The sequence below is a fragment of the Fringilla coelebs genome (assembly GCF_963513975.1).
Source record: "Fringilla coelebs genome assembly, chromosome: 6".
Taxonomy (NCBI): Eukaryota; Metazoa; Chordata; class Aves; order Passeriformes; family Fringillidae; genus Fringilla; species Fringilla coelebs.
In genome coordinates this window covers 17656765-17680130 of record NC_140034.1, presented here as the reverse complement: position 1 = coordinate 17680130, position 23366 = coordinate 17656765, and the positions used below count along the sequence as shown (strand labels likewise).

The 23366-nt window shown below is 39.5% G+C and overlaps 1 protein-coding gene across 4 annotated transcripts in view; it reads right to left on the bottom strand.

Moving 5' to 3' along the window:
• FOXN3 (forkhead box N3) overlaps positions 1-23366 on the bottom strand; it is a 167779-nt gene that overhangs the window by 17914 nt on the left and 126499 nt on the right. For 2 of the 4 annotated variants that reach the window (XM_084207702.1, XM_084207701.1), the window contains exon 5: positions 8174-8239. The exons of 1 other annotated variant lie outside the window; for it this stretch is intronic. In XM_084207702.1, coding sequence (XP_084063828.1) covers positions 8174-8239 — 66 coding nt within the window. The remainder of the gene's footprint in view (positions 1-8173; positions 8240-23366) is intronic. One more of the 4 variants, XM_084207703.1, reaches the window with a different exon arrangement.

Genomic DNA, 23366 nt, shown 5'->3' with positions numbered 1-23366 from the left:
AGAGACTAGAAATATTTTTCAGAATCAACATATACACATTACATCCCCAACTTCAAATACTCACACCCCAAAATACTAGTGTATTCTGAGGCAGAGGAGTATAGGCTCAGAAGTATGCTAGTTCTAAGCTACTGAGGTACACTTCAACTTCCTGTAAACATCGAGCCAGATCGACACCTCCCCTCCTGCTGTCCTGGTGCTCACCTTGTTTCACTCCAGACCACACAGATTAGTTCTGGGAAAATAATCTTCTTTTTCCTGCTTGTGAGAGCACATCACTCTCCCGATCAAATCCTGTCACTGTGTTACACCCACTCTTGCTTTTGAGCACCTTTGAAGAACAGGTCAGTTATATTTAGGTGCTTAAGTACAGCCTCAAATGGCTAAAATTACAGAACCTAGTTTATAACAACTTGGGTCAGCTTTCAATGACCAGAATAATTTTAAATAGCATTTTGCTATTTATACCTCCCTACTCTGTACACTTTTCCCTTCATTGCTAGCTTATGAGGAATCGATCAAACCTCTTTCGCTCAGGTGACAATGTAAAGCTTTCTCTGCTCCGACGTTCTGGTTTGTAGATACTTTAGAGCAATATTATCATGTTAAAACTCAAAACCCTGAATTTCTTATCACATTTGTTTCAACAGCATAACCTTGAGATGGTCGAAACACCAGTGCCATGAAAGAAAAGCAGTCTGCTCAAAGATATGGCTAACCTGAAACATGAAGGTAACAGGTAAATTCAAAGCCACAGATAAATGTGCTGAACACCAAAAGATCAATAAAAAGACATAATTTCAAATGGGCATGGTTATTCCAACAAACTTTTAAGAGGCACAGATTTTATACTGCTCTACATTCTATGATTTCTCTATGTTTACGAAGTCCCATCAAAAGAAAGGAGCCAGGGGTTTTGACTGAGAAAGATCTGGGAATTTTCTCTTCACTGTGATACAAACCATATTTTTATACTGAAATGAAACATTTATGCATATGCACAGAATGTCAGTTAGCTATGGATACTGTCTAAATATACACTGTAAAACTTCAAAGCAAACATACTGAAAGTGCTACTGCAAAAAGAGAGCAACAGGCTCCTTGATGCCCAAACTCTTCTTTCACCAGGTTACCTAATTATCCTGGTCTCCTGGCAGAGTTAACTGACGCTTATTTTATTATTTTTCTTCTCCTCTATCCCTTATTGACAACTCCCATTGCTTCTTTAGAACATCCCGTTTGCTTCCTCACCAATTCCCAAAAATTAGCTTCCTGTCTTTCCTTCTTTATCTCTTCTGAGTTTCCTTTTTTCCCTGCACTCCTATGTATGTATCTATACCTCTATCTGTATCAAATACACTGCCAAGTCTCACAACTTAAGATTTCCATACACTGACACCTCACTGGAACCCATTCTTCATTTTCCTTGACTCTTGCAGATTTCTAAGTCATGGAGTGCCATCCAGGAAACATTCTCTTCAAAAGCTTCACATTTAAAACATTCCCACATCAACACACACACACACACACTCTCTCTCTCTCTCTCCCCCCCACACATATTCCCTTCAAGAAGTAACAAATGTTTGTAAAAAAAGAAAGCACAGAAGTTTGCTGTCTTATGAAAATATCCCCTAAGAGACAACTTGGTCTCCTGTCCTGCCTATGAAATTCTCTTCAATCACAGCCAGTCTGTGCCTCGTGCCATCACTCACTGAAAGGCTTTAATAAGACTGTTCAGGCCAGAAGAGGTCTTAACCATGATTCTGTGATTCTAACTTTTCTCTAAACTATATCACAGCTCTGGATAATGAAATCATCACTCAGAATTCAATAACTATTTCAGCTTGCAACAGCAGTGTTATTGCTACTGATTTTTGGTTTTTGTTTCCTCAGACTCTCTGAATTATGATTCAGCACAACCACTACATCACTCGGACAAACAGAAATGTTGTATGCAAGGGATCACTGAAGAAGGACACTGGACTATGTAGTGTATCCTTTCAGGAAATATATGGAACCATAAAGGAAAAAACCCACAACATCCCAACTTTCTGGTAAATCAGCTTCTGTAGCACTCTAAACCTAAAATGAAAAGCAGGATTAAAATATTTCAGTAGTAAAAGGTATTAATTTCTAGTTATCCACATTACCAATGTGCTACCATAAGATTGATCTTTCTTGCTCATTCATCTCTACTTAGAGCATTTAAAGCATCAAAACTGATCCTTGCAAAAAATAACATTAATTACTTAATTTTAGAAAGATTATGATAAACTGTCCCTGGTACCCACAGAGTCTCCCAGCCTTTGTGAAGTCTTCCAGCCTTTGTGCAGCTACTTATATTCAAGGAATTATTTCTACGTCTTGGTGCTTTTGAAGGGTTGTGGATTATTTACTGAAATTATGTGGTGCTTTTATTCCAAAGATACATTTACGCCTTACAAGCTTTAATTACGTTTCAAACCCATACTTTGAGGTGAGATATTTATAGTTTAGATTGAAGATTCAAGGTGTGGAGGCAAGATAATTTACTCCAAGCCATATCATCAATCAGTGCCAATCTGGATGAACACCTTACAGTCCTGACCCCTCTCTTGTAATGCTTCTTTAACCAACAGTACAGGCAGGTTACAGGTTCCCAATTCCTAGGCAGAAGTGTGAAATGTAATTTACACCTTTTCTGAGCAAGTGCCGAAAGCCGTTTATGTCTGAGAAACTCAGCTCAAGAAAACAATACAAGACCTGTGCATCTCTTTGATGAAGGTTTCCTTTTTCACAAAATGTTCCCAGTGAAACACAAAGAGTCTGAAATGACAAAATCATTATTCACCTTTCAACTTTCATCTCTTCTATGTTTTCAAGGGTCTACTCTGCTCTCAGGAAACTTAAACCCAGGAAACACTTTCATTGGAGTAGAGTCAAAATGTGTACCGAGAATCTGCCCCTAATCTGCTGCATGAATGGGGAAATTATTTTTGGATCTTATGCTGCCCTGGTGGAATTTCACAACCTGGGTAGGCTAGGCCAGCTGAGTCTCCACTGGCCAACTCTGGAGTGGAGCAATGCATCCAATGTCAAAAATCAAGACTACACCTCTGAAATTCTTCAAGGGGGGGAAAAAATCTTCCTTTTATAGTGAACTTTCATGCTATAGTTTAACAGACAATAAAGTGAATGACATGTAGGAAAACATACCACAATGTGAATCCATCAAGGCACAATGTTCACATAGTGTTAAAAGGATCCAACAGAAGCCCTTCAAAAATCCAGTGTTGTTTTGTAGCCTGTACTCAGGGTCTGTAGGTGGAAAGTAAGTAGAGGGCTACATGATCACTCCATAGCCAGTGCAGGACTATTTTAATCCAGAGCATGCTCTTGTGTGCACATTAGCTGAGTAGATTAGTCCAAGTATGGACTTCTTTCATCACATCTCTCAACCCTGATCTCTTACTTGCAGGGATGTGCAGGTGAAGCAAGCCCCGCTCTGGCTGAGATAACCACCTCATCCAAGATCTTCACAACAGAAAAACCATGTCAGACTGGGTCCTTCCCTGAAGATTAGATTGTCAAACAAACAATGTAGCAATTTGGTAAATTGAAATGCAAAAGAAGGATGAAGTATTGGATAGTTACCAGACACACTGACATCCCAAAAGCTCACTAGAAAAGGAAACTAACTTCTTGCCTAAATGTTGGCATGTGAAAGTTAAATGAAGCATAAGCAAGGAGTGAGACTTGTTGTCAATCAAGACAATGAACTGGCAAAAAACATGTTCTTTGTGTGATCTAGGAAACAAACATACACTTCATTAAACTGTCTAGATCAAGGTAGCCAATACTTAGCAAGGAAGAATGAGCAGTATTAACTGAGAAATGAATTTTAAGGAAGTGGTATGTGTGAGTGTATCCTGTAGGGACAGACTGGTTCTCTGCCTCTTCTGTCATCATACAGCACCATGCATTCATCTCAGGGCTCTCCTCCCTGACCCAGCTTCTGTAGCACAGAAGAAATCATTACAGACAAGAGGTACTGAGTTTTGGCTAATATCTGTCAGCTTCAGCTCTTTTCTGCCAAGCTTTTTTTCAGTACAGTGTTTAGCGGAATTCTTTAGATCAGGCTACAAGAAATGAAAGTAGGAAATTGCTGATGATCTATAGTGGATGGGACATCAGAAGTTGCCAAAAGCAAATGTTTTCTGCCAAATGTGTAACTTTATTCAGCTATCTTATCCCAGACACAAATTTAATGACATCTGCCCTACTTGTATATTACGGCTCAAGGACAATTTTATAGCTTTTAAATTCCATACTTTGTAGTCCTTACAAACTGTGAATCTAGGATGCATCCAACAACCATTTATTCTAAACAAAAACTGAGGTGGGGGAGACAAATGTATCCTGATAATCCTATCACACTCCTAACTTTTTCTGAAAATATTATGAGGAGTATGCAGGAAGAAGTAGAAAGTACTTCATAAAAGTAAGCTTTCTTTCCAAATTTATTTCATCCCTTTAATGGCTTAATATGAAACACCAAAGTAAAACAAAGCAAAACAAAATCCCAGCCAAAATCCAGCAGCAGAGTTTGAACATTATGAAAATGTCTTTTCCTAGTTTTTGCTTTAATACAAAATTGTCAGTAAAAATAGCTTTATGAAACATTTTACTCTCAATGATTTATCATTTTCTGATACTCAAAGTTAGGCTGGAAGCTGTCTCAGTTGTAATAAGTCACTTGTCCATGAGCAGGACAAATAGAACTTTACATCTATCAAGTTTCATGTATAATAAAAATGTCCCAACAAAACAGCATGTTCTATTTTATCCTATTTGGAGAATTTCTGACTGTCATTAAGGCAATTTTTTTCCCCTTCATTCCTGTATTTGTATCTTGATCATATACAATCCACTTGCATTAGTTTAAAAAGCAAATTTCATTGGGGTACAATGTTAGAAGTATAGAGGTAAACTAGACCTATTTAGGGAATTACTTCTCCTCCCACCAAAATTACAATTTATGTATCTAGTCTGGGTTTTATATGTTTTGAGACGAAGATTAATAAAGACTTTGAAATCAGAGAGGCACTGGTTTAAACTCTAGAAAACCTATTTTTTAAGAAGCACCCAGCAAAACTCCACGTTCATATCTTACTAAACATCACAGCACTTCAGTCTCCTATAAGGATACAAAACCAGTGTTGCTAAATTTTCTGAAGGCCACCACTTTCTAGCACACCCAACCAACTGAGTAGTGATGAGAGTACTGAAACCAGTAGGTAGATGTCAGAGCTGGGAAGACTCTCAGTTTCCTGGTTTCTACCCAAATCCTTTCTGTGAGCACTGTTTAATAGCTGTTTGCAGTATTAAACTTTAGATTGAGCAATGTACTTGCATTTGTGTGCAATTCACAAATTATACAGCAGCGGGCAAAGGACTATGCATGAACTTGGAGCTATGTGTAACAGCACTGAGAAGCTTCTTGAATTAAATCAGTATTTCCAGGATAATCCCTCTCACCACAGCACTGTTCACTAGCAGTAGCAGCCATACACTAACACTGTCCCTTCTTTACTCATCCCTTCGTAAAAGCAAGTGGCTCAAAGTTCAAAATGACCTCACCAATTAAGAAGGTGTTGCTACTTACATGCTTCCAGTGACCTGAATCTCAGGAATTCAAAGGAATTCAAACACACTGCAAAAGCACCAAAACCTATCTCCCGTTTTAATCATGGCAAAACATCATGGTTGGGCAAGATTCAATGATATGCCCAGGATGCCACACTCTTAGGAGCAGGAGTGTGATGACAGCTAGCAACATTCACTTTCAAGACATTGGTAGGAACTGAAGTGCTAAAAATTTTTTATACAAAAAAGCAACTGTACAAAACTAACTCAAGGACTTCACTGATTTAGTAGTACACATGAGTTCTAAACTGAGCTCTACCATTTGTTCACTGTGCTGTTTTCTTCTGTCCTCTCTCCAAATTAGACTCACAAGAGGGAAACAGGCCCATAAATTTGATGCAACCTGCCCAAGATGGCCCAGACAGTACTCAGTGCCTTGCAGGTCAAGATACAGTTTTCAGTGCAAGTCAAATATTTTGGAATTAATATTAATGAACTGACTACAAATAAAAATCCCAAGTATTTGTAACTTGTGATAGCTGCTTCTAAAGGAAGCAGGTGTTTCAATTGCTGTTTCTTTTCAAACACAAACCTACAAAACCTGATGAAACACAACTTCAAAAAACTGAAGCAAAAAGTATTAAATCTATGTTCCTACATGCCCTCTCTTAGCATATCACAGTATCTTTCATGCTTTAACTTCTGGTGCCAGCTGGATTGCAGGTTTCAGTAGAAACTTGTACACAGCTGGCTACTTTGAACTTCTGCCTTTATTTGGTCTGTGAATATACTGCAAGATGTTAATAATTGAGAAACTGATTTCTGACATTAACACTCTAACTATAATTGCGAATTCCTAACCTTTAGTAGTAATGTGAACAATCAGTTTTATGAGTCTATACAGTAAAACCTACACAAACACAAAATAATCCTAGTAACAGTATTTAACTCTTTTTACTATGCCCTTTTTGTTTTTCTGAATGAAAACTAAAGAATGGTGGAATTGGGGTAAATGGTAACCAATGTTTATCAGATACCATTTCAAGATTTCATATAAAATCAGAAGCTGATTTTAGAATTGATTTGTGATTGTTAGCAGTGTTTCACACATGGGTGTGGAATTTAAAATGGTCATTTAAAACCGTAAAGCTAATTAAACAGTTACAAAGCGTAACCTCCTCTTCCCAATAAAATCTTTCCTTTTTCCTACTTACACACAACAGGTATTGCTTGTCCTTTTATCCTGCACAGTTCCTGAAAGCTGCTTATGAGAGGAGGACAAGGACCACTCTTCTCTTTCCAGAACAGTTTCTTGGTACATCACGTTCTCCTGAGAGCAGCTTCTCAAGAAGCATTCCTCTGGCAGGGTCACAAAGCAGGCTGACAATAGCTTTCCTCAGCTGCATGGCAAATGCTTTGATGGTAATTGACTCTCTTCCCCAGGCAGAGTATCAAAGTGCAAATCAAGGCTTCCCCTGGAATTTGGAGTTGGTTGCCCAGGCTAGAACAATAGCAGTGATGCTAGACAGTCTTGGTAATGGTTTCTATTTTAACTTCTGCCTTTATTTTTTACAGCTGCCTGTCATTTGGCATTACCACCATGTTTGCTGACTAGCGATATGTTTGTTTTCTTGTATTCTCTGTTTTTGTGTAGCTGTATTTCACTACAGATTCCTGTAATACCTTCACTGCAAGCTCTGTGGGGCAGGATGGTTCCTGCAGTATTTGCACAGCCCAGTACAGTGGGGGCCCAGGCCTCTTCAGTGCTCTGTTAATACACAGCATTAAAACCTCAGGTCCGGTCACAGAACAGGGAGGAGAGTATTGGCAGGAAATGAGACCTCTCTTTGCTCCTTGTCACCTGCCTACTGCCTTGCATCAGGTCACAGAAAAAAAAAAAAAACAAACAAAAACCAAAAAAAAAAAAAAAAAAAAAAAAAAAAAAAAAAAAAAAAAAAAAAAAAAACCAAAAACACCCCACCCAAAAAACCCAAAAAACCCCCCCAACCCCCCCCCAAAAAAAACCAAAACAAACAAACAAAAAAAAACAACAAACAAAAAACCACCAAACCAGGCAGGATGTGTGCAAGGAAGGAGCTGAAACAGTGCCCAAGTGAATGGAAAGTATCCAGATGGCTGTGGTAACTTACACGATAGGAGTCAAATCAAAACAAAATGAAAACAGAACCATATGCCATGTATCCTTCACTCTCTTGCTCTCTTTCTCTCTCTCCTTGCCTTTCTCCTGGCTGTTGCCCCAGGTCTTTCTATCAGTATGGATAATAGTATGTTACTCATTTAAGTGTATGTCATGAATAACAATAACCTCTCTTTTACATAAGAGATCACAGATTAATATTATTCATGTAACAAATGTCATATGAACCACAAAATTATACTCATGTAAGGGTCAAGGAAGTGCAAGGGTCTACAAGGGAAGTTATATTGCTTTATTACATCCTTTTTATCTGGTATGCTGTATACTTATAAAAGAGAATATTAATTTTATACGTCTATGTTGCTATATGCTATAGAAATATCTACTCACAACCTGCTTGTATCTCAGGGGGAGTATTCAAAAGCATCATGGCAGTGGCAGCATCAATGTCAGGATCTGGAAAAATCAACCAATAAATACATTATTTACAACTGGGCTAATCTTCTCACCCCCACTGCTAAACTACAGGTTTGACCACGTCTCTGAGTGAAAAGGTATGAGAGGTCACTGCTCAGAGGGCTCGGTGGCTACACATTAAATTTATCCCCAAACTTGCAGGTGATCCCATTGTTACTATTAAACAGAGTGGTGATCTATGTCACTGAGCCATACTTATGCTTGTGTGTGCATGATACCTTTGCTGTTAGCCTCACCAATTCCCTGTTTAATTCTGTGGACAGTATTTAGATTTCATTACAAAGGATCTGTGAAAGCAGGAGCAACATCACTATTTGGAAGCAACAGAGAGGGATGAGCTTACAGCTGAGGAGTGGGAAAGCACAAGGAATACCTGAGCAAGTACAGAAGATGACACTTGGTCATTTCTATTTGTCAAGAAAGATTTCAGCAAAGTTTGAGAAAGTGTTGGAAGACAAACTGCTGCAATTAAAAAAAAAAAAAAAGAAACTAGCATTTCATTGAAGCATCAATTTATTTGCATTCTTGTCCATTGTCACTTTAATATAAGCAAAAAATGATCAGCTGGCTGCTGTTATTCTTAAATTGGTTTCTGAATCCATCATGAAAAGTCAGCTGACAGATGGTAAGTTATAGAGACAGAACAAAATATGATCCTTTTATAACTATATTCACTTGCTTCACACACAACAGCTCGCCTGCTATGGAAATGCAGGTATCTATGACAACAGTAAACAACCCCACAACGGCCACTGAATAAGCTGAAAAGAACATCTGCCCCAGCAAAGCGTCCCAGCTGCCCTGGGGCGCAACTTGCTAATCGTGCAGTGATGCCGTGTGACAGAGAAAGCCGCCTATGCCATGTCCAAATAAATGAAGTGTGCAATTGAAGCAGACATAAAAACGCACACCCTAGCTGACTGCTGCCTCTGTGCTGCTAAACTGAATGACTAATGAGCATGCATTTGTTGTTTGAGGTTGGGGGTTTTTTCAGCTTGTCACTATTTATACCAAACTACATACAAAAAAATTAATTTACTACTAATAGCTTCATGGCACTTTATTTTGGCTATTATGACAGAAAATTATTTACCACTGTTAAAAATATCTGTATTTTTGATCTTTATATATTTCAAATCTATTCCCAGTAATGTAATGTGGTACAAAGCCCTGTAATATATTAACAATACAAATGACGTAGACGGGATTTCAAAATCTGCTTAAGCCAAACAGAAATTCACTTGACTGCAGAATTAAAAAAAGGGACTTTTTATTTGTTTAAGTATGTACTACTTTTCTGTGAGTAGTTGCAAACACTCTTCTAAAGGTGACTACTCTATTATTTAATTGCTAAAACAGTAAACAGAAACGGTGTAGTGGGTGTCAAACTAAAGCTGAAGCAGCAGCAGACTTAGTATATATAAGGTGCCTGCGTCTTCTGGACAGATCAACATTTCCAAAGACAAAGCAGTGTTACCAACTTATGTTCATCTTCAAGTCTGAAGATACCCCAAAGCAGAATTCCTGCTGCAATTATCTATGCTGAAAGTGCCATTTCCCAACAGCATCATTCCCAAATATGTGCCATGTTGCAAGACTGGATCCACACACCACACAGCAAGTGTGTGCTTTCAAACTAAAGAGAAATAATCCATCTAATGTTAAAAAGCAAGACAAAAGAAGCCTGAGAAAGACAAACCAAATTCACCAGAATTCTTCCCTCTTTTTCGTACTATAAAATTAAGAGATTGTTAAGAGTTGAATTTAGCATATAATAATTCATACAGCCAACTTCAGCATTTATTTATTGGCTGTTCCTAAATTTTGCTTTGTTTTACTTCAGTGGATGACGCTGTAGTATAACGCAAATTTTGCTGCTGAAAGAATAAAAGGACACTACCAGGAAAAGCACATTTCCTGATGACTTTGGGTTTTGTTTGTGTAATAAACTCTGTGATTTGAGATAAAATTGATGCAACCAGTTTCTGTTGAAAGGTGCATTTTTAGCCTTTGGACCACTAACGGTACCACAGTGTTTCTGCAGTGACGTAAGACATAAACACGAGCAGCTCACAACACAGGGCTGCATCTGCAGCAGCTGTCTCCCAAAGCATAACCATGTCTCAAGCCCATCCACGCCTGCTATGTTTCTGTTTCTGCTGGTATATTCTTGAAGAAACTAGACAGCTATTCCATAATGCCTTGGCAGAGGTAAGAGAGCTTAGAGGCATGCATGAATGGTGGTGTCAGTAGCATCCAGGAAAATGTGCTTTTGGTTTTCCTACTGCAAGGAAGAAAGAAATAGGAGGGACTGGTGCACAAGTGAGACAAGGGCCGAGGGCCAGCTGTCTGAGCCACACAAAGAGGCAGATTGAAAAGCTGGCACATTCTTTTGCAGCATTTTCGTCCACAATCTGGAGGCTTTCTCATGAGCAGTGTGTCAAGAAGAGCCAAGAAGTAGCCATGAGGAGCAGCACCAAAGGCATGGGACTGAAAGGCACCTTTGCTGGGACTGGCACTTCTGGCTTTGGCTGCCGGTCCCCACCAGCGCCCCCATGCTGATGGCCCTTTCCCCACTGCCATCCTTCTCTAGTCTCTTCCATGTGGACGCTCCCATTTGTAGCTGTAAGGCCTGACCTTGATTACTGCTGCATCCCCACCAGTTGGTAACTGGATCCAGTCCCTTCTACCTGGCCTGTGTTCGTGCAGCTGTGGATTTCAGAACTGAGATCTCTGCCCTACCTGAAGTCTGAGATCAACACAAAGGCTCCTGAAGTTATTAACAGTGGGTGGTTAGTGAAACATGATTGCAGGAACATCTTTCCCTAGGAAACCAGGTTAAAAATAACTACATACAAAGTTTTGGAATATAAAAAATTAAGTATTTAAATGAATGCGTTCTGGCTTCTTTTTTTGCTAATTCAAGTAAATGGTGAACTGACTGCATACATGAACTGGTAATTTTTGTCAGCGGAAAGCAGATGTCCAGCCTTCCCTGTGAAAGAGGGAAGTAAGAAACAATGAAGAAAAGGAAGGATGACGTGTGTTCTACAAAGAAATAAGAGTATGTCAAAATCTCAAACAGGCAACACTGAAGGGTGTTAAGAAAATAATGACAAAAATTGCCAGCAGCCACAGTTCTTCCTAACAAACAACTGCAGTCTAGCTATACATTTGGTACTTCAGCAGCAGTCTGAAGTTTCAGTGCTTGGTCCCTCACGCACCAAGGGCCCATCACAAAGAACCAGAAAGAACCTGGAAGAAGCGATGAGCACTTAGATCTTGTAAGGCATGAAAGGCATCAAGGGGTTGGATTTCTACTACAGCTGCAGTACCTCCCCTTGCACTGTTTTGGCCAGCATTGCTCCTAAACACAAAACCTCTTTTCATGAAGATGATACCATTGGTGGAACGAACATCATAGCAGTTCTATTTGCTGCATTTTAGATTCATGCCCCTTGTCAGCAGAGTCTTCAACAGTGAACACCAAATCTGTAAACAACACCTAGTTCTTTCAGTGATAAAATAACCTACAATATCACTCTGGAATTACATCTTCTACACATATTGTCAAGATGTACTTTGAGCCAAACTTTGCTTTGCATGTTACCTGTATAGATCAGAATCTGTCTTGCACAGACATGTGAAGTGGCGAAATGGTAGGCATGAAATATTTAGCATGATGTTACATACAAGTAATGCAGAGGACAGACCTCAGGTAGCAGACTATTCTAGAATTCACAAAAATAATTAAAATCAGCCATGTACCTGAGAAAGCCAGATGTGACAGCTGTTCATTTTTATGTGGCGATCTCTGATCAGAGTTCATTTTATAGAGAGAGAAAGTGATTTATAGTAATTCCTATTATTTTGATACTATTTTAAACTTTGATCTCGTTTCATCAAACCCTTCAAATCCATCCCCTTCCAATTAAATAAAATTAGGATAACATAGTGCCTTCTTGGTTGTGCAAAAGGAAATTTATCTTTACAGACATACCATAAGGTTTTAAAAAAAATAGCAGCTAAAACAGTTCAAAGCAACCATGGCCTGAATTTTCCAGCACAGATGCCTAGAGAGAGGCACTTAAAATGCATATTTAGGTATTAAGAAAATGTTACAGCCAACTGACGTAAAAAATGCAGTTAGTAAATAAACTGCACCATCTGTACACTACAACCATTGCTGTGTTATCTCATCAGGAAGGAATTTATAAGATCTTCTTTTAATTTAAAGTTACTACATCTAAAATAGAACTACTTTTGTAAAGCACTTCACTTTACCATTCAGTATGCTAGTTTTTGGCCCATTCTACTTCTGCCTCAGCATCCTCCACTGCTTTTTCCCATTTATATGTTTCTAGTGTAGGTGGAATGCCTAAAGCCTGGTGCCACTGTACTCCAAAGGCAGAAGTTCACATTATTCCTTGTCTACAAATCAGTCTTTTAACCCCCTTCCTGCCTCACTTTCTAGCACAGTCCATTCCTACACTTTTTTTTGTTATTTGATTCTTTGATATTTTCAATTTTCATCAGTAGTAAAATGGTGCAAAAGCAACACTGTCTTCCGTCTTTACCTTCAGGCTTATTAAACTGCAACGGAGCAAAGAGCAGCTTGCCCCTGTTTAACTTCTCTGTTGACAGACGTGCCTTTTCCCTTCCCACATCATGATGGTTAACCTTGGTAAAAGTCAGGTCAAAAACATAGAGAATAATAAACAGAGTAGAGGCTTTTTTCCCCCCATTTGCTTTTTCTTCTTTTCTATTTTTAATTTATTTTGCCTAATGACGGAATAAGAATATAGCTGGGTAAAATAAAGTCGCAATGTGCAAGACAGAAAGAAATACCTGAAGAGAATTGTAAGTACTGTAATTCTGTCAAACTCCTTCATGTGGGATGCCACTGAGTCCACTTCTGAAATATTTAAATAAAGTTGAGAAGTTCTCTTAAAATAAACAGAATACTTGTGGAAGCGTACAGTAAACCAGTAGGATTCAGAACCAAGATCTTGGGAAGAAACAAGAAATTATATTCATATCTCAACAACAGTGCACAAAAGACCAAGCATGAGAATTCTGGAAACTATACAATAGAGGTCAGGAGGAAGCAATTTCATTAGTAATGCCAAGTCACAGTGGAGCATCTCACACTCCTTTAAATAGATCTAGTATGAGACACAGAAGAAGAAAGGCACAGGTCTAAATGAACTATTAAGTTAATTTCTGGCACTGCCATGTAAGCTATGGCACAAGTATTGTAAAAGGTCTAATTTAAAAAAATACAGAACATTTCTCCCAGAAACCTTCTTCCTGCTCCTCTATTTTGTTACATTTGTATTGTCATGAAGCAACACATATGATTTCCATTCTCTAACAATACCATTTTATTAGCTGAAAAACTTTGTAAACCAAACATACAGTTACAAGGTATCCTTGTTAAAAATACTAGCTTTAATAAAAAGAATAATAGTAGAAAGACTTACAGTAGGTCATACATGCACTAACTCAAAGATGTTCATCTATCATTCAAAAAGCTGTGGGAAACCAAAGCATCCTAACTTTTCATCTCAGGAGTAAAGACAGACTCACAATACTGATAGTCATTTTACCAGTGTAAAATAAAAATATTTTAAGAGACACCTGACTAAACAGATATGAGATATACATCTTACACATAAAGATGATGCATTGTAGCATATATAGCTTAAAAGCAGGTTGGAGATTTTTGCTTTGGTTTTGTTCCTTTATTTTATTATTTTTTTTTTCATTTTGATGCACATTACTGGCAAGCCTAACTTTCAGTGCAGAAGGACGTGGAGAAAAAAATTTACCAATCACAAAGGCAACAGTAAAGTTTTTTGACTCCATCCAGCCTGTGTGGCTCGGAGTACTGAAGAGAGAACATCAGCTAGAGAAAACACTGGCCAGTGAGCTAGCACAGGAGAGATAAAAGAATTTGCTGTTCCATCATGTACTTACCTAATTTTTGATCAGGAATTTCAACCATCTTCTTGAATGATTGCTGCAGCCTCAGCTTCTACAGTGGAAGATGTGATTATGAGGGCTGTAACTCCTTGCAGCCTTACAGGTCGCAAACATTTTTTTTTGACTGAAGAATACACATACACATAAACACACATGCTCTTTGTACCCAGTTATGCAGATGTGTGTTATCTCTGGGACATCGAGGTCATCATTGCTCAAGCTTTTATAATGTCCCTGCTGCTAACAATAGGTTTCTCTTTCAGCAAAGTGGGAGGATGGCCAGCAGAGGAAGTCCTCTATAAAACTGTGACCAGGAAGCAGTCCTCTATAAAACTCTGACCATTTAAGACCAAATAAACCATACCCTATATTGTCCCATACCAGTGTTTTTCTAAGCACTTATTTCCTTCTCACTGCTATTACAAAATATATTTATGTCCACCAGGCCTTGAGAACCAAGTACCTCTTTCAGTCCAGCAATCACAGGACGTGCCAGCTGGAAAATGCATCTCCCTTAGCCTGACTGACCCTTGAGAAAATGTCTTCAGTCCCCCTTCCTCCCTCAACCACTACAGTTTCCTGCAGTTCTGCAGGAAACGGTGGCTTCTGGATACTTTCACCACAAGATGAGTCTTCAGGAGGGCTTCACCCCAATGTCCCAACTGCTGGAATGACCATGCCACAATCCACGCCAAGAACAAAGTGAGGGAAGGCCTGGGGAGGTGAGCATAAATTCCCCACTGGTTTCAGGATCCAGAAAGCAAAGGGGCAAATATCAGATAAACATGAAAACAACAGTGAGAGGGGTATTTCAGGGATTTGAAGAAAAAAAAGTTGCTGCTAATGATGAGAAAAAGGTTGGGCATGGGACACTGCCAATAAAAGCAGTGAGTATAGCGTAAGAGCCAAAGTCTAAAACCAACCTAAGAGCAGAAAGGGTGAACAAAAAATCCAGCAGCTAAAATAGCTGTGTGCTAATAACATAGGCAGACTGCCATAATAGAAGAGGAACTCAAAGCACTAGTGCTATTACAGGAAAATTCACAAACAGGGTGGAACAGAATTATTAGTGAAACAGGTATCAAAAGGTCTGTGCTTTTCAAAGAAAATACAGATTTTATATGGTAGAGTACTGTTATGCAATAAAGAAGGAGCAGACTTCGGAAATAGAATAAAAGAGAAAATGTTTGGCAATGCTGTGGACAGATGGTCAAAGAAGATTTCTAAGAAAGAGACTCTGGGTCTGCTCTTGACTTCTTACACCAGATATAGATCTGGATAGAGCTCTGCATCATTAAAGAAATGGGAATTACGTCAACAAGGGAGACTAACTTCACAGTGCAGATTGGAGAACAAATGCTATTAACCATGGTAAGACCAGTTATTCCTGGATGTGACAGCTGACAAGTTTCTTTATCCATGTTGCTGAATGAACAAGAATAGATTCTATTCTGCTCTTTATGTTAAATAATGAGGATGACTTTGGAACAGGGGACCATGAAGTGATTCAGTTTAGATTAAGTGGGAAGGATAACAGCAAGCCTAATTTTGTTTAAGATCTATTATTTTGAAAGAGTAAGTTCTGATGAACTAAATGCTTCCTGCGGAACCTCTGGAAAACAGACAGGACTGAGGAACTCTATACCTCAGCCTGAGGAAAGCTGCAGCTTCTGCAAGTCACTGCACCAAGACCTAGATGAACCCTGTATCTGGAGAAAAGCAGAGAAGATGCACTCTTTGAAAATAAAACCACAAAACCTTAAAAAAACCAGCTAGACAACCGAACCAACATGGAAACTGACTTTACAACAGGAAGCAGAGAGCTTGGCTTGCTCAGTTAATCAAAACAAAGGCAGAGAGAAAGTAAGACTATCAATTTGAGGTAATCATGGGATGCAGGGGTAAAAAGCAAGGTAGAAGGACTATTAAGTCGAAAGATAATTTCAGTAAAACAACACTGGCTGAGGTATAGAGTGAGTTATAGAGTATAGAGTTAGTTCTGCCATGCTTAAACAGCTGGGCAGCTTAGCTATAGCTCAGGACAGTTTCGTAAAGGACTAGTGCTTTCATTACCAACAATCATAAGCATGGTCTGCACAATTCTCATGGGCATACAATGAGGCTGGAGAAGAAAACCACTTTCAAATGGTGCTAGATCTCATCTCTTTGCAGCCCACCAAAGGCAGCTCCTGATACCAGGCACCCGTGGGTCTGGTGGGAAGGAACAGTCCTTGCTCCTGCCAAGTGGGTGGCAAGGCAAAAGCTGCCATGAAGAAACACAGAGCTTGCTTTTATTAAGTATTTAGTCATCTTGTCAATTCTGTGCTTACAACCAAATAGAGAAAAAGCCCCATATTTCATTTTGTACTCCAAAATTTCAACGAACTCTATAGAGAGCTGTTTTACTGATTTTAAGCAGCAGTTTCTGCAATCCTTGTCAGTGCAAAACAACGGCACTTCTCTGGTCTTTCAGAGGTTCTACTTCATATAGGTATAGCACACAGTTTGCACTACCCCTGCCAGTGCAAAATCAATTTACTACCATCATCTGTGCATCAGATCTGAGTGTCTGTTGAGAGCAAAACACGGGCTGTCTGGGCAAATGAATCTTAATAATGTTGGGTAATCAGATCGATTACAACAAACCAAACCAGAGAGAACATGTTTGCCTTGTCCCTTTCCCATCTCTCTGCACTCATCTTTAATGAGTGCCTGCCCTCTCCAGGGCGTGCCACATGGACCCACTACCCCACCACCCCTCTGTACTGAGGCCCTCCCAATGCACACATCTCCTCCCTGGCATGGCCACAAGGTGAGCAGTTGTTAAGCTTCCCAGTGTGCCTTTTGAAGATTTCCCTTCCTAGTCCACATCTCCCTGCTTCTCTCCTTCCTGTCTCCAGCAGGGTGCAGGGAAATCTCAAAGGATAAGGTTTGCAAACCTCCAGAAAAGCAAATGCAAAAAGAAAAAAAACCCTTTGATTTATTTTTCATTTTAGTGCCATCATTTACAGCAAACAGCTTCCCTGCACATAATCAGGAACAGAACTGAAAACATCATAGCGATCCTCTTCCCCTTAAAAATACCTGATGCTCTGATTTTCATTTTGAGACAGTTATTCATAAATCTGGAACAATAATTCATCCATATAACAAACATGCTAACGGCATATTCTATAGAATTGTAAGGCTTTTGTTATAAAAGTCACAAATATCATTTCTTTGGGAATATATTAATGAAGATGTTTCTTTTTTATGCAAAATTGTCAGTGAAATATTAGCAGAGTTACAGATCTGAAAGTTACAGGACTCCTTAGAGTAAGAAAGCAAGTGGTACATTGTACAACTATAATACAGTTATGGAAAAAAGTGAAAAGCCTTAAAATGGCTGGGGAGAAGTCATTAGTCACTTGTTTCAAAGAAGGCTAAGAGTGGTAATTATGCCTGGTAATTAAAAATCAGTGTTGCTAGACCTGATACTGGTTGGAAAAGACCTGGAATTCATAAACCCACAAACTCTTTAGTGCTGTGTATGCACTGAGCTACATCTTCCTTTACCAGAGTTCCTTTTCGTTTCAAGGCAAAGTATCTGGGAACATGCTTGAGGTTGGTTTTCATGTCACTACTGGATATTTTAACACAAGTGTAAGGATGTATTTGCAATGTAACAAAGAGCTTATTTATAAAGTTAGTTTTAGAAGTGGGGAAACTTTATTTTCTACTCATGTCAGCCAGCAACATCAAATATGATCCGGCCCTCAATCAGGATAATGCAGCACAGCTTGCTTAGGCTTTTTACTGATGGGACTGTTTGAGATTTCTAGAAAGGATGCTGATGAGTATTAAGTATGATGTCTGTCATTTTGTATCTCTGGGTAATAATCCTACAGCTCTATCACTATGATAGCAGACTGCCGCTCAAGAATTTAAACACAGAAATTCTCTTTTTCCCCAAACTTTTATTTTAAGTAGTTTGACAAGGGTATATGCTTATATCAAGGAAAAAGAGAATGAATGTAAGTACAGGGTACTGGAGAAAAAGCAAAAAAGGCAGAAAAGTGGATTTTGCAAAATCTGTGATAACATTCTGGCTGAGCATGTCTACATGAACTCCTTCTTCCATGGTCCTTAAAGCCAAGCCTACATGTCAAATACTTAAGGACATCACAGCTTTTCAGGAGCAAAACCGGAGAAAATCTCTCGGAAAGCTTTGACTATTTAGACAACTATTGCAATTTTCCAGGATGGTAACTTAACAGATATATTCATAACAGCCTCTATAAAAAGAGTAGAAAATTTTATTTTAAATCAGCTGGGGATGCCCTGTCAGAGCAACAAATCTGTTTTTTATTTTAAAGCCATGTAAGTGTATATATTCCAGTCAGAGCAGCAGACACAGTCTAAGTTCACTGTTACAGATGGATGGAGCAGACACTTCTTGCTCTTGTAGCAACATGACACCCAGCAGCTCTGAAAAAATGAAAATCCCCCAGAGCAGAGGCACAAGGAATGGCCTGACACAGAAAGGACATTTCTTAGTTCGGTCTCAACTTATCCACCACCACATTTTGACACCTGCTCTCAGAAATCTGGATTTGCTCTAATAGTCCAAAGCCCCTGGTTGGAAAGAGCTGCAGGACTGCTTCCCATGATGGCTGATGCCATCATCTCCTTGACATGAGATGCACAAATCTGACATCAGCACAGAGCCACCAGCTGACCAAATGCAGAGGGAGCTCCTCCCTGACTCCACAGAGATGTTTGGTGGTCTCCCACCTTGCTCATTTGCATCTGTTCTTCTCAAACCAGCCCTTCCCTGTGTTTTCCGAATGTGGCTTGGGAAGGGCAGCGGATTACAATCACCTCTGAATTTCACAAGCTGGAAAAGCAGTGTTCCTTTAAGATACCCCAAGCAGCCCACAACTATTGCCACAAGTGGCTTGCCATTCTACCCCACAGAATGCAATGAAAACCACATTTCTGGTCAAAAAGGTCACTTAAATTTCATCCTCTCCAATTTTCTTTCTATTTTCCTCTTCCTCTTGGGGATATATCAGTTCCTTCAGCAGGCTTTCCCCCTTTTTCCACAGGATAAGATGCGGTGCCCCTTGCTATGGTACCAGAGCTCCTCACACCGGACAGACACATCAACATGCCTGGTCCAAGACTTGCCATGGCTGGGGGCTGAGTTTCAGCAGGGCTGGAAACACAACCCTTCTGGGGCAGACAGCCATAGCTGAACACTGAAACACAATGCCTTAATAAGTAGGTCAGCCTGTTCCTATAAAAGCAATGGGTTTAACGCCAACCGTGCCTGCCAGTGAGAGTAGGAAGAGACTGCAGTTTCCCCCGTGTCTCACATTCAGCCACTTTGAAGCCATGACACTCCTCTGCTGTTACCCTCCTGGCAGCAGGGCTGCGCTCCTGGGGTGCCTGCAGCCCCACTGTACCTTGGCCCACAGCAACTCCACCTCTGCAGGGCTGCTGTCAGCACTGCTGGAACACTGCACCAGAAAGCAAATTCCAAGAAAGCAAACACTATCACTAGGCAATTGAAATGCAGTTGGTAGCAACAAACAAACCCTCTGCAATGAGGATCTGGGGCTCTGTTCTTGCCAACAGGTTCAACAGGTTTTGCATATTAAGTCATCCTTAGATTTATTAGCGCCTAAAAGGGAAACGCCACAAAGATCTTGTCACCTCAGGTTTCACACTGTCCCCCCGTCTCCTGCATCCCACTATCTTCCTCCCCTTGGCAAGAATGTATTTTCACCCCCTTTAAATCAGTGAAGAACACATTCCCTTCCTGTCCAACTGAAACTGTCAATCCCCCCAACACAAAGTGTGGGAAGGGGAGGTGGGGGCAGCAGCCTGCTGCAGGGCAGTGGGAACCCTTCTCCCTTTGCAAGAGTTTTAGTTGCACAATGAAGCAGATGCCAGAGTGACATGGTGCCAAGGCAGGATGCTGCCCTTCAGGAGCACACGTGGGCTGTCTGCACTCCACAGGCCACTGACAATCCTTTGTGAGTGATCCCACCCCAAACACCTGGGGCTGAACCTTACCTGCATGGCTTCCTCACCTTACCACAGCTAACATGGGAAAGCTCTCCTGAACAGAAGGAACACTGCTTGCAAAGGACACGGGTTCATTTCAATAAAGGCTCTTGTCACTTTCTTTAAATATAGCAGCAGTCGACAGCATTTACTGAAGACAGCACAAAAGAAAAAAAGTTCATTCAAATGTTTCTTCTCTTGGTGAAGCTGCTCACTAGGATGCCTCTGCAAATGCAACTCTATGAATCAGCCCAACACGGCACTGAGTGGATTGCAAGACCACAACACAATGCCCAAATACCATCTGCTCCTCCCATGAGCTTTGTCTTGGAAAGTCTTTAGCTTTTGTAAACAACTGCTGGTCCATTTTATTTTGAGATGCTGCACAATGTAGCAGAACACACTTACAAGCTGACTATAATCAAAAGCTTTATAGTCTGCTAAACTTGTTTTAAATAATACATAAATACCAAAAAAGACACACTGTACTTTTCATCTATTTTCATGCAAACTCAGTTCTTTCTGCTTGTTGCATTTTCTGTTTACAGCAGTGTGGCTTTAAACCACAGAATAATTATATTATTTTCTGTTTTCATTTAGCTCTAATCCAGAAACATACATTATATTTAATTATTGTTTTGGTAGAGTCCACCTATGTAGACAGGCTGTGCTTACATGAATCAACTGCGATCTCTGGATTCAGAGCACTGAAGAGGTTAAAAAAACATAAGGGCACTTATGTCAGTCCCTCTTTCCTCTCCCCTGCATGTCATCACACTGAAAGGGTTTAAAAGTAAAACATTCCTTCCACATCATATAATCCTGGCATCTGCTATGCAGCAAATCAAGCTCACTCATTTTTGCTGTTATTCCCAAAAGAAACTATACGGATTCAGGTCTGGAACTCCATTTTCCACTTCCTGAAGTTTCCTTAGGCACATTAGAAAATGCAGTAAACACAGCTAGTAAATACAAAACAATCTTCTCTGTCTAAGAGCAATTCTGATTGCATTACTTAACAAATATAATTTCCTGAGCCTTTTTACTACCTTATTTTATGATACACATGATATGGTATCAATCTACCAGCTTCCTTCCTTCTGCTGCCACTGTCTTCAGAAGCCCACAGTTCACCCATGACATTTTGTAGTTCAGATATGAAGCCATTACCAAGATTAAAGCACAGAAGGAATCCAGTTTAGAGGGTGAGTAGGTCACTGTGGTCATGTTTATTATTTAATAACAGTGGGAATAATTCATATCACAGCAACAATTCTCTACCACTCCATTTATCAATTTCAAAGTAAGGTACATCAGACCTCCAAGCAGTGATGGGAAGGCTCAATCCATCTGGACACTCTGTTAAACCCTGTATCCCTATTGAAGGATGAACCCTATAGTAAGATGTATGGGAATAATTATTCTTCACCAGTATCTAGGTCTATCAAAGACCAACGGGACTAGATGTAAACCTGTGCCAGAAAAAACCTGGGATTAGTACAGCCTCAAATTCACATCCTATTTCCAAGCAGACATTGTGGTTTAAGGTAATGTGTTTCATCCTCTCTTCCAAATGGACTGTAGCTTAATTCTTCTCCTTTGAACGGGCTGCCTGGCTGGTGTACTTACTCTGCAAACTTTTTGAGGTAAAGATTGCCTCTTACTACATGTGTCTTGGCTGACAACAACTGCTTTTGCTGGCCTGTAGTCTACAATTTCTCAGATTTTTAAAATGTGATTGAATATGAAACCTTGTGTCCCCACTAACATCTCCCTTGGATACACCTTCTTTGCAACACAGGACAGTGCCTCAGACATCAAGCTAACACAATCATTAATTTGCTTCTTTAACATGCTTGCCTTCACACCCTTGCTATTTGTTAATGTGATTTTCAATACTTATTGCAGGTGCACTGAAACAGAAACAGAAAGGAAGAGATAACAGTAGAATTGAAATTTTTATCACAAGTATTCTCACACATCTCCCAGCTGAGGCATTTTACTTTCAACTTGCTTCTTCCCACATGTCTTTACCCTGCAGCCCAAATTACTGATGAACTTTTTTAACTGAGTTTCCAAATGCTTACCAGTAGGCCAAGGTTTTTGTCTTTTCATGTGGCTAATATTTTTACATCTATTTGCCCTGCTGCCACTACAACTAAACAACACACAAATTATTTGGGTTCATTCAATAAACTCCAAACTATGAGCCTGACTATTTTGTTTGCTTTAGGACAAGAGAAGGAAGCAAACAAGAGCTCTGTAAGTGAAGTTACCCAATATTCTTCTCTCAATTATGGCTGTAAAAAGATATAGGAATGCAAAGTACTCTTTACAGACAGCGTCACTTCATGCTGATGCAGCTTGTCTCAATTCACTTTAATTTTATTCTACCTCTAAAATAACTTTGATACCTACCATGTTTTTTTACATTCAGACAGATTGTTTTCAACTCAGCAGGACAATCTAACAAAAGTAAGTTCCATTTACTTTAGAGTATTTTCTTAAAAGGAGCGATGGAAGCTCACCTTGAGCTTCCAGAACAAACCCTGAGGCTGTAACCAGCTCTCTGGGTACCCAATGTATCATATGATACCAATTTGTATCATATGATCAATTTCCAGTGCTGACATTGTTCAATACTTGGGGACTTTTCCACTACTTTAAATGGTCTAATAAGCCCCCACAAAATAATTATTTAATAACTGCTTGCCAAGGATGTACTAATGCATAATAATTTTGCAGCATAGCTGTAGCAGGCAATCTGGCTTATGGTAGTTCAGCTCCAGTCTGAAATAGGTAAGTGCTTTCAAGCTAATTTTGCTACTCCATGCCTTCACGGAAGCAATCTGAAGAGTTCTTACCAACGTAGAAAAACCTAACAAAACTAACACAAAAAATTCCCAACAAAACCAGAAAAACAACCCCAACCCTAATCCAACCAAACAACCAACCAACTAATCAAAGCAACCCAAAAGAACCCAATGGAATAAACATGTTCTTTAATAAAATAAATGCATTTTGAAACTTTCAAAATTCATTCAGCTTCTTTCCAGGCTGGCTCTGGCAA